At 38.8% G+C, this 12,056-nt stretch overlaps 3 protein-coding genes and 1 long non-coding RNA gene across 7 annotated transcripts in view; 3 read left to right on the top strand and 1 right to left on the bottom strand.

Annotated features, from left to right (window-relative positions):
- Window positions 1-442: 442 nt before the first annotated feature.
- Window positions 443-12,056, bottom strand: part of LOC137169482 (uncharacterized) — a 118,493-nt gene continuing 106,879 nt past the window's right edge. The window contains exon 3 of the long non-coding RNA XR_010924464.1: window positions 443-621. This is a non-coding gene — a long non-coding RNA (uncharacterized lncRNA). The remainder of the gene's footprint in view (window positions 622-12,056) is intronic.
- LOC137169470 (uncharacterized) overlaps window positions 4,134-12,056 on the top strand; it is a 125,914-nt gene continuing 117,991 nt past the window's right edge. For 2 of the 4 annotated variants that reach the window (XM_067572686.1, XM_067572688.1), the window contains exons 1-3: window positions 4,134-4,845; window positions 5,151-5,252; window positions 5,350-5,484. In XM_067572686.1, the coding sequence (XP_067428787.1) occupies window positions 5,164-5,252; window positions 5,350-5,484 (224 nt within the window). In that variant the 5' untranslated portion in view covers window positions 4,134-4,845; window positions 5,151-5,163. The remainder of the gene's footprint in view (window positions 4,846-5,150; window positions 5,253-5,349; window positions 5,485-12,056) is intronic. The other 2 variants (XM_067572685.1, XM_067572684.1) reach the window with 2 other exon arrangements.
- The window catches only part of LOC137169474 (NLR family CARD domain-containing protein 3-like), a 36,276-nt gene continuing 30,194 nt past the window's right edge, over window positions 5,975-12,056 (top strand). The window contains exon 1 of the mRNA XM_067572695.1: window positions 5,975-6,316. Coding sequence (XP_067428796.1) covers window positions 6,127-6,316 — 190 coding nt within the window. The 5' untranslated portion in view covers window positions 5,975-6,126. The remainder of the gene's footprint in view (window positions 6,317-12,056) is intronic.
- LOC137169851 (NLR family CARD domain-containing protein 3-like) overlaps window positions 6,425-12,056 on the top strand; it is a 9,751-nt gene continuing 4,119 nt past the window's right edge. Inside the window, exons 1-3 of the mRNA XM_067573254.1 lie at window positions 6,425-7,878; window positions 8,577-8,750; window positions 8,945-9,118. Of these exons, the coding sequence (XP_067429355.1) occupies window positions 6,425-7,878; window positions 8,577-8,750; window positions 8,945-9,118 (1,802 nt within the window). The remainder of the gene's footprint in view (window positions 7,879-8,576; window positions 8,751-8,944; window positions 9,119-12,056) is intronic.

The raw sequence follows: 12,056 nt of genomic DNA, 5'->3' as shown, positions 1-12,056 counted from the left end.
TGGACTAATTGATTAATGATTGCAGCTCTAAACTGAAGGTGACAGTTTGAAGTGAAGACAGAATCAGCTGGACGTCGGGACGTTTGAACGGTGATGCGTTCACTTAGCTCAGGAAAAAACAGTGACAAACAACATTCAGTGATCATCAATCTTTAAAGTGAACAAAGTGATTCCTGATTTCCACTTTTATTTTCAAGCTTTGATTCTTCTGCAGATTATTGAAGAGTTTCAATTTACATCTGAGAAGCTGAAACCAGACAAGATTTATCATTTCTGCTTGATCAATAACAGTTTTCTGTCAGACTAATAACATGGACGGCAGGTTTCAGGTCATGTGAGCAGCTCTTCTTCATCATCTTCATAATAATCTGAGCTGCAGATGTTGAACGTGTCTCTGATCAATAAAAACAGAAATATAAACATCACTCAGCTGCTCTGTTTCAGTTTGTCTGCACGTCTCTGATCTGGTGAAATTTTTTTTTTTTTCAGGATTTTTTAAGTGTTTGTTATTGTCGTACTCATTTCAGCCACAAGAGGGCACAAGTTCACCACTACCATGTTCTACTAGGACTGAAAGCGCTCATGTTTTCTTCCAGGTGAGTTTTAACTTCTCCACAAGCTCTAAACACAAGATACATATATGTACGTTATGTAACATTACTGTCATGTCTTTCTTTTGGACAGAAAAAACACACAATAAGTTTTAAGGGTTTTAAACAACAATGACGAAATCTGATCTTTTTTTCACCTGTTCTTGAGTCATAAACACAGGAGAGAAAAGAATTCAGATCAGACTTACTTCAATACAGACCAGAGCAATGGGAGCATTGTGGGTAATGTAGTGACTCTGTTGTTGACAGGGTGGAGGTGAGAGTGACCTCTGACCTCTGAGGGCTGCAGGTCTGATTCTACTGACTTTATTCACCAACTAGTCCAAACTGAAACACGTCAGTTTATTTTATCATCAAATCGATTGAAGTTATTAAAATTAAAACATTAAATTATAATTCTCTGTTAGATAATATAAACTAAAGAGTTTCACATCTTTTAAAACAAGATAAAAACTGTTTTCTTCTCTAAGCCTCAAGTCTCTGAGTGTGCGTTTCCATGGCAACAGCTGACAGCAACTGAGAGCTGGTGTTGCTAGGACACAAGTTGTCAGACTGTTTATACTACAAATGTTGTGCGTTTCCATGGCAAACAAAACATTCATCACTTAGAGGATTGATTGTGCTTTTCAGAAAATGTCAGAAAATGGTGAAAATGTGGATCAGTGTTTCCCAAGATGACGTCCTCAAATGTCCACAACACAAATATATTCAGTTTACTGTCATAGAGACTAAAGAAACCAGAAAATATTCACATTTAAGAAGCTGAATCAGAGAATTCTGACTTTTTTACACACATATTCTTTCTGTAGCTACAGTAACACAAAATTCACAGTTTAATCTTTACTGAAAATGTTGAGGTAACATGTTGAACAAAAGTGACACAAACATCATTTTACTTAAAAGTATTAGTTTTTGCCTTTGTTTAATTGATGGCATTAATACATTTCAAAATAATCTCAAAATTGTTTGATTTTGTGTCATTTTTATATCAGTATTTAACAGCCCTTTTTACGTGTAGAGTGCTCATTTTACCCCTACCTTGGGGCAAGTTGTGCCATAGGACTAACTTTTATTGATGGGTCATTGTTCTAAAACCATAATAATTAGATAACTTGTTTTAATTTCCATGGGTACCCAACAACCTGAGGTATATATAATAACTATTATTTGAAACAAATACACTTTTATTTTGCAGTAAAATCATCAAATGTAAAAAGTGTCTCATGTTACCCCGTTCTCCTCTATATATATTTAATTTCTATATATTACAGTGTGTTGCTGTTTGTGTGTCTTTCTGTTGTTGTTATTGTTGTTATTGATGTTAAAGGGTTTGTGTGTGCAGACGAGTCACTCATTCACCCGCTAGGCACACATATTAGGCAACACCCTATTCCTTAAAAGGAGCTACGCTACCAAGAGTTTCCTAGGCAACGACACAGAGATTAACTCACGTTTCAGAACAGCGCTACACAGAGGCTCCCAAACGCAATACATCAGCTGTTGTAGTGGTTTTAAATTGTTAACTGTGTCATCAGGAAAAAGTGAGGAGGATGGAATCATGTTTCTGTGAAAGTGCAGGTGTTGCAACACCCATAACACCCACGGCTGCAACGCGCCTAATGCAGTTTCTTCAACATGTATCCACAGTGGAAATCTTAAAGTAATGACTGACTTTGGCTCCATCTGGTGGTAGAATAAAGAACGACAGCGTGATAGACAGCAGTGTGGCTCTGTGATGTGCAGCTTGTTGTGATGAATGAGCTTGTTGTTGTGTTTGTGTGAAGGTGTTTCTCTGCTATGGATCAGTGTGAGGACAGAGAGGAGGGAGTCCCTCCCTCTAAAAGCTCTCTGTGTGGGGAACATGACAGCCAGACCAAAGCTCAGAGGTGAGATGAGGATCTCTAACTGTCCATCACTGTTCTCCACTCACATCACTCCACCATCATTATTCACACTCAAAGCTCTGTGTGTGTTGTGTTGAAGCCCAGAGCAGCAGCACAGACCAGACTCTGCTGGATCTGGACCTGGACCTGAACCCATCTGTGTGTCCATGAAGAGTGATAAACAAAAGACAGTTCATGATTGTTATACTTGTATTATTAGAAGCAATATTTGTAGTAAGGACTCTTGGCAGGAAAAGGCCGGTCCCTCTTGGTCTGGAACCAGGACTGAGGAACAGAGTGAAGGCTCGTTAGATTATTAGATGGTCAGTCGGCTCCATCTACTGGACAGATAGTAGAACTACATCAAATGATGTTTGGTTTCTCTGACACTGACTGGTTAGACTGGTTTCCACGTCACTCTGATATTTTTTAGACTTGGACTCTGAAGTTATGAGGATGTAACAGCGTCTTCAGATCAAACCCACACAGACACCAGGACTGACGAGGCAGAACGAGCAGCTTCTTCTCTCCTGATGTTTCCTCGACACATGAAGGTGGAAAGTGTCTGTAAGTTGACCTGAAGTGAGATCAGCAGGTGAGAATCCTACCAGAGAAATCTGTAAATGTCTGATCAACACCATCACTTTGATCTCATTGATCACATTGAATCACTGTTTGACTACAGCTGAAATGTTTCTTCATGCTGATCGGCTGTTTCAATAATACGTATTTGATGTTTGCAGGTATAAATATTCTTGTTTTCTAAGTAAGTTAAAGTACACTAATACTAGAATAATTTATACGTATCACTGTTAGTGATTAGCAGGTAAAATCAACTGCAGTTGTATTTTAATCTCTGTCATCAGTGAAAAATGCAGGAAGTGTCAGAACTGGTCGGACAGCTTTGATCAACTTCACTGAGGTTCATTTTTTTTTAACTGTTAATCCTCCAAATATTCAAACAGTCATCTTACAACACTGAGACTGACTCTGTTTAACTGAAGCTCATTTTAAACAGTCAATGTCTCAACTGTCCTAAAGGCTGCAGAATCCTTTCTAGATGGACCAGAACCAGCCCAGAATGGAAGAACTTAGAGGCTGTTTAGGGCCCCTCAGCCATCAGGGCCCCAAACTAACAGAACATGTGAACTATCTTTGGATTTCTCTGTTCAACTTTTATCATAATTTAAAATATTTAAAGATAAATGTAAAGATTTAAAACACAGGCCTTTATTATCTCTTGTCACTAACTAACATATTCAAATCTTTAAATTGTATTTTGTGGTTCAGGATATAACGAAGCACAAATATGGAGAAAATTTGAACATTATAACAATTTTGAGGATTTTAACACATTTGGAGGCAAATCATTATGTTCTTGTGACTGTTTCAAAATAAATGTTTTGTTTCTTTAATAAATGTTAGGATTATATCTAATAACATATTTTTCATTTTTCATTAAAAAAATTAATATTATAAATTTGGGGCTGGTGGTCTGTTAATTATTCTTAATTAACTAGATTATGTTGTCTACCTATTTTACATAAGAATATGGAGAAGAATAATATCCAGCTCAGACTTCTAGTTTAATGAAAATATTAATGAATATTAATGAATATTAACATGTAATATGTTCATCAATAGATCAGATTCATGTGTTTGGTCATTACAGTCATTCTCAAACAGAAAACCTTCCCCAAATATAAAGTACAGAACACAACTGACACAGGGTGTTAAAGGGTTAAAGTACAATGATACTGATTTTTACATGTTATATTAATAAATATTTACCTTTAAAAATATCATTAAAAGTAAATCATGTTGTTTAAATAAATGCTTTGTAGTCAGTTAATTAATTGATCATAAACAGTAAAATCTGCTGCAAATACATCAGCAACAGTATTGCTGGGCAGCAGTTTCATGACAAAGTGGAGATAATGTATTTTGGTAAAGGAAGGGTTAAAGCTTTCAGTTGTTTAAATATTCCACATGTTTTGCTCCTTTTTGTCCACATCAGACAGACAACAATGACATTAGTTTGTGGACAGATGAACATCAGTTTCCAGGTAAATCAGAATACTGCGGCACTGTGAGATTGTTTAATGTCCTCACAGAGAGTCTTGGCAGGTTCCTCCTGTGTGTTTAGAGCTGAACTCTGCTGCAAGGTTCACTGGTTTAATATCATCTTTATGGTTTTGGACTTTGACTGTGAAGTTATGAGAGAGTGACAGCGTCCTCAGATTGATGATGAAGGACTGATGAAGGAGAATCAGCTGCAGCTTCTCTCTGTGTTTCCTCTACAGGTGAAGGTAGAACGACTCTGTGACCAGATGTGGATCTGAATTCACCTGGTGAGTATTTTCTTCTTTCTGCCACACAGCTGGATAAAAATATATCATGTCATCAGTTTTTAAACAGAAGTGAACTATAACTTGCTGCATATGAGTCTCTAGTGGACAAAAATACAACTGTATAAAAAGGAATATAGTTAATGCAGTTTCTTCAACATGTATCCACAGTGGAAATCTTAAAGTAATGACTGACTTTGGCTCCATCTCGTGGTAGAATAAAGAATGACAGTGTGATAGACAGCAGTGTGGCTCTGTGATGTGCAGCTTGTTGTGATGAATGAGCTTGTTGTTGTGTTTGTGTGAAGGTGTTTCTCTGCTATGGATCAGTGTGAGGACAGAGAGGAGGGAGTCCCTCCCTCTAAAAGCTCTCTGTGTGGGGAACATGACAGCCAGACCAAAGCTCAGAGGTGAGATGAGGATCTCTAACTGTTCATCACTGTTCTCCACTCACATCACTCCACCATCATTATTCACACTCAAAGCTCTGTGTGTGTTGTGTTGAAGCCCAGAGCAGCAGCACAGACCAGACTCTGCTGGACCTGGACCTGGACCTGAACCCAGCTGTGTGTCCATGAAGAGTGACTGGTCTATGGGTCAACCTGTTACCTTCAAACATGGACATCAGTCTGTTGATCAGAGGTCAGACTGTAAAATGTTTGTGTCTCTTATTATCCAACTCTCATAAGAAGACATATCATTGATGTAAAAATTAATTCTTGACCTTGGTGACTAATACTGTTTTTACACACAAGGTTCTCATAACTAAAAACACACACACTCCTCATACAGACGCTTTCCTGAAAACCACAAACTTTATCTGTATAAAAGTTTTTAAAACAGAGGTACAAAGTCTTTACATAGACAAATGATCAGAGGTAAGACAGAACAGCCGAGTGTTTTAACTGGATCCACTGTGACAGAACACAACACCTTTAACACTGATGTCATTATTTATTCTAAGACTTCATCTTTTCTTCACAGAGTTCATCAGCAGAGCTCAGAGGTTCTCAGTGGTCAGTCTGTCCAGCAGCATCAAACACACATGGACTCTGTATTTATGGTGTGTAAATGTAAAGCACAGCTACTACTGCTAACTACAACAGCCACAGACTAAATACTAAACTACCATTCTGGTCCTAACAGTTTCCATGCTGCACTCTGTAGACCAGCAAGTTTTCAGTCTGTCACAGATGATCTGATGTTGACTTCTACCAGTTAAATTTACATTTTATTCTGTTCCAGCTGCTGGAGGAGAACATCATCAGTTTTGTGAAGAACGAGATGAAGAAGATGCAGAAGGTTATGAGTCCAGATTACCCAGAATGCTTAGAGAGTCAGAGTGAGGATGAGGAGGTGTTGGACGGTGAGGATGAAGAGCAGAGGAGGAGCAGCAAAGAGTCATTTCTGAAGATCACACTGCACTTACTGAGGAGAATGAAGCAGGAGGAGCTGGCTGACTGTCTGCAGAGCAGTAAGAGTATTTTAACAGCTTTAACATGATGGAGAGGAAATGGAGGCAACATGGGAGAGGTTTATATTTCAATCTCTGCTGTTAATATGATGCACAGATCTGCATCACATGACACACAACCAGAACATACAGTTCACATTTCCATTCACTTTCAGAGAGCTGAATGTGCTGAAAGAGAAAAAGTACAGCTTGGTGGAACTTGTTCATCACTTCTTTACTGAAACCAAAGAAGCAGGAATCTGCAGGTTTGAAGAGTTCCAGGTTGTGTTCATCTTTGACGGTCTGGATGAGTGTCGACTTCCTCTGGACTTCCACAACAATGAGATCCTGACTGATGTTACAGAGTCCACCTCAGTGGATGTGCTGCTGACAAACCTCATCAGGGGGAAACTGCTTCCCTCTGCTCGCCTCTGGATAACCACACGACCTGCAGCAGCCAATCAGATTCCTCCTGAGTGTGTTGGCATGGTGACAGAGGTCAGAGGGTTCACTGACTCACAGAAGGAGGAGTACTTCAAGAAGAGATTCAGAGATGAGAAGCAGGCCAGCAGAATCATCTCCCACATCAAGACATCACAAAGCCTCCACATCATGTGTCACATCCCAGTCTTCTGCTGGATCACTGCTACAGTTCTGGAGGATCTGTTGAAAAGCAGAGAGGGAGGAAAGCTGCCCAAGACCCTGACTGAAATGTACATCCACTTCCTGGTGGTTCAGTTGAAACTGAAGTACGTCAAATATGATGGAGGAGCTGAGACAGATCCACACTGGAGTCCAGAGAGCAGGAAGATGATTGAGTCTCTGGGAAAACTGGCTTTTGAGCAGCTGCAGAAAGGCAACCTGATCTTCTATGAATCAGACCTGACAGAGTGTGGCATTGATATCAGAGCAGCCTCTGTGTACTCAGGAGTGTTCACACAGATCTTTAAAGAGGAGAGAGGGCTGTACCAGGACAAGGTGTTCTGCTTCATCCATCTGAGCGTTCAGGAGTTTCTGGCTGCTCTTCATGTCCATCTGACATTCATCAACTCTGGAGTCAATCTGCTGGCAGAACAAGAAACAACATCCCAGAAGTATGAGTCAAGAAAAGACAAATCTGCAGAAACACATCTCTACCAGAGTGCTGTGGACGAGGCCTTACAGAGTTCAAATGGAAACTTGGACTTGTTTCTCCGATTCCTCCTGGGTCTTTCACTGCAGACCAATCAGACTCTCCTACAAGGTCTGCTGACACAGACAGGAAGTAGTTCACAGAGCAATCAGGAAACAGTTGAGTACATCAAGAAGAAGATCAGTGAGAATCTGTCTGCAGAGAGAAGCATCAATCTGTTCCACTGTCTGAATGAACTGAATGATCGTTTTTTAGTGAATGAGATTCGGTGGTTCCTGAGATCAGGAAGTCTCTCCACAAATAAACTGTCTCCTGCTCAGTGGTCAGCTCTGGTCTTCATCTTACTGTCATCAGAAAAAGATCTGGATGTGTTTGACCTGAAGAAATACTCTGCTTCAGAGGAGGCTCTTCTGAGGCTGCTGCCAGTGGTCAAAGCTTCAAATAAAGCTCTGTAAGTGGATGGATGACTAGAAAAGTACTTATACGCCATTTGATTATAAACGAGACTAGTTCTAGTATATGGATGGACTATGTATGGTCAATGTGTGAAACTGTGGCCAATTTTTTTACAGGCATAGTCAGTGGTAGTGTCTATAATGTGAATTCCTGGATATTAAATGTCCATCTGCAATTTTCTGTCGTGGTCCCAGTAATATTTGTTGTTAAAGTGTACTGAAGTAGCATATCACATGACATGGTTAAGCTACATTTAAGTAAAAAAAAAGGTATAAATGCAGTTGTAAGAACATTACTTTCCATTCATATCTTGGGATGTTTCATTTGAAAGATAACTTATTTTAACATCAATTGTAACTATTCTAATTATTTTTATTTTCTCTTTCATCTGTTTCAATCATCGGATGTCTGTAAACATATGGTCTTATTCATATGTTAATGTAGGATTAGCATGCTAAGCTGTGACATCTTTCAGAGCACAAAAACACTGTAAACACACCCGTCACCTACCCATCACAGTGCTGTCAAACTATAAACTGCTACTTCATCACTCAGTCAGTGAGTCAGTGATAGACATTCTGGGTTATAGGGCTGGTCCATGGCAGGTCCAGCCAAAAATATCAACAAACCTTCAATATTTTATGGAAGGGAAATAACATTTCTTTATTATGTTAATCACTCATTCTTCTTCAGGTTGAGTGGCTGTAACCTCTCAGAGAGAAGCTGTGCAGCTCTGTCCTCAGTTCTCAGCTCCCAGTCCTCTAGTCTGAGAGAGCTGGTACTGAGTAACAACAACTTGCAAAATTCAGGAGTCAAGCTGTTGTCTGCTGGACTGGAGAGTCCACACTGCACACTGGAAACTCTCAGGTCAGGATACAGCATCTATAATTTTGTTATCTTGAACAATGAGAATAAAGCTGACTCAGAGAGAGATTTTAACAGTTGATCATTTGCATGCTGCTTTATATTCAGATCAATGTCAATTATTCTGCACAACATCTGTAGGGCTCTGCTACTTATGATTAAAAAACATTGTGTTATCAATCTTTTTATATTTCAAGTCTGTCAGGATGTCTGATCACAGAGGAAGGCTGTGCTTCTCTGGTCTCAGCTCTGAGCTCCAACCCCTCCCATCTGAGAGAGCTGGATGTGAGCTACAATCATCCAGGAAAGTTAGGAGAGAAACGTATGTCTGCTGGACTGAAGGATCCACACTGGAGACTGGACACTCTCAGGTATGGACAGACAGTTGGTTACTCTCAGGTATGGACAGATAGGTGGATACTCTCAGGTAAAGAACTTTTATGCTAAACATAAAAGTTCATTCTTGATCATGGATGTAATAGTGTGAAGGTCATGTAATGTGAGTGAAACCTCTGGAAAAAGCTGGTAAGTCGACATAAAGTTATTCTTTTGTTAAACTTTCATGTTCTCATGGTGTTGTAGGAGCGTTAATACTTTATTAATGAATTACCTCGTCATTAGGGCCACCTCCTTTTTGGTTAGGATTTATTAGTGCCAGGAGGAAGCACTAACCCTTGTTCAGTTTAATCAGTGAATCAGTCTTACAGTCGTAAGTTCTTGTCCCAAACAGTGACCTCTGTTTACTGCAGCTCAAAGAAACAACCAAACACTTTTAGGATAAATGAAGACATTTATTAATAGCTAAACGTCTTGAGGATACATGATAAAGCATAGATAATATAACATATACAGATAATATACAGAACATTATAAATAAAAAGAAAGTAAAATAAATAAGGCCTAAGAATGATAAAAATTAATAAAGAAAATTATTCAGCGAGAGTGGCTCGAAGTGCGTGACTCGAGGCTTAACGTGTTGTACCGGGGAATGCTGAGGGGAAAAGCTAATTCAACTTCTCTAAATAAATTCTTTCATTTTAACGTTATTCGACATCAACCCTTGATCACAAAGCCATGTTATGCCTTACTGTTGAGGTGTGTCGTCGTGGTAGAGGTGTCATCTTGGCAGGTCCAGAGTTGTTGGTGCAGCATCACCAGCGGTGTTGCAGTGGAAGAGCCCGGATCAGCTGTGGGCTGTGGCGCATCTCAGTGGATGCAGAGGCGTTGAATGCCGGTAAAGAATCAGGCTGTTTCAGGCTGCTCTGAAAGAGTCTTTAGGCTGGCTTCACTTCTGGTTTTCAATATTGCTCTCAGAGAGCAGGTTCAGTTTCAAGCCTTCTTCTTCTTCTTCTTCTTCTTCTTCTTCTTCTTCTTCTTTGGGAGCTTACGTTCAGGCTCTATTTGGCTTGTAGTAACTTGAGTTAAGTGTCAAATAAAGTTAAGTCTGACTACGCTCAAGTCTTCAGCGGCGTCTACTTCAAAACAAAATACTGTACGTGTTTACTTAAAATTAAACGACTATACGTGGAAATACGAGACTTAATGTTACTAATAAAACAAAACAAATTAACTTGTTGCGATAAAAGATTGAATTCGGATACATTTGATTGAAAAACAAATAAAAGAGATGTCTTAAGAATTTTCTTGAGTTCTTGGAGGCCAGCTCAAAGAGGAATCTCTTTGAGGCTGTTTTTATAAGTTAGAATAAGATGGGAGGAGTTTTAGGGATGTTCTAAAGGGGTTCGCACCGAATTATTGATGAATATTCAATTACGGTCCTGTCAGCTTGTATCATATTTATAAAACCATTAAAGAAACAGCTGAGCAGTTTACGCAATTCATGATAAGTCATTTCTTCTAATAACAAACATTAACCTTCATATTAACACTTCACGATGTCTAAGCATACAATCTTCATTAGTTCAACTTTATCAAACTATCTACACATCTTAAACCATCTACTGAAATAAAGTTTAATACTAAAGTGAAAGGAAATAAAGTTCTGCAACACTTATGTGATTTGATTACTTTCAGAAACATATTTAAATATAAGTTGACGTAACTCTTACTTCATAATATAAAAGCATTCAATGTGACTATTGTTTAACAATAAAAGAAAACTTTAAACTCAAATCCTTCAAATATTATCTTTACATTCCTATTATTTTAGAAACTTCAATCTTTGAGCCAAACTACTCATCTAATTTAACTACTAAAATATGATTGTCTATGAGGTTAATAGATCACAAGTTAAACACTTAAAATACAAATACATGGTTATTAAACATTCATTAACTCTTCACATAAGGAAATTTAACTCTTGTCAATAGAGGACAGTATTGTTACCTGTAGTCTTACCTGAAGTCTTATATCTCTTTAGTAGATAGTCATACATATATGAAAGTTATACCATTCTTCTTGTATTTACACGACAAATAACATGATATAAGTTGCATAATGATTAGACATTTAATTTACATGAATTTCAGGTTTGCCTCAGATTTGCAAAGGGGGTTTCACAAAGTCCTCATGAATGTGGATTAGTTTATGGCTTTGCTGATAAGAGTCTGTCTTCCATCTATAAGGTGGGAGTTGTTTTCCTCCGGTCCAAGTGGCCTTTAGGATCATTTCATGCTTTTAGTTCGTGTCGTAGTTCAACATATCGAAATGGTTTCAAGGAGGTCTTCCTGAGCCTGTTGAGCTTCACTGATTGAACCCCCACTTGGAGGGTTACAAAGGTCAGTTCTGCAGGCCGAGGGTCCGCTCTTACAAACTTAGGAATCCAGAGAGTCTGTCTCTTATCAGTGGTGTTTTCTCCCAGAAGCCAAAGGAAGCCAGGCTTCCCCTGCTTTTTTAGACTGCAGTTGTCATTTCAATAAAAACACTTCGTTTAACAGTTTCGGTTATTCTGTGCTGTTGTTGTCATCTCTTCCCCATTTCTCATTGAGTATTTTACAATGAGTGAAACAGCGCCCCTCTAAATGTTATGTGGTGAATGTGTGGTGAAACACTATATTGCACTTCTACTGTAGACTAATGTCATGTCCGTGGGGAGGCCAGACTGAAATTGGCATCCCTTGGTGAAAAAGAAATTGAAGGATTAACCAATCAGATGAGGCTACCCTCATGCCACTGCCAATCTGTGATTAGTCAGGACTATACCAAGGGAAGCCAGCCAACCTTTGGCCTCTCACCAATCAAATCATAGGATGTTATCAACGTCATTGATAACCGTTAGCCATTTGATATCACCGTTAGCAACATTAGCAAGTGTCGTTATGGAGGGTGGAGATTTGGAGTTTTTAGTAA

The sequence above is a fragment of the Thunnus thynnus genome, chromosome 18 (assembly GCF_963924715.1).
Source record: "Thunnus thynnus chromosome 18, fThuThy2.1, whole genome shotgun sequence".
NCBI classification, from domain to species: Eukaryota; Metazoa; Chordata; class Actinopteri; order Scombriformes; family Scombridae; genus Thunnus; species Thunnus thynnus.
Note: the sequence above shows the minus strand (reverse complement) of the source record. Positions and strands in the feature narration are given on the sequence as shown.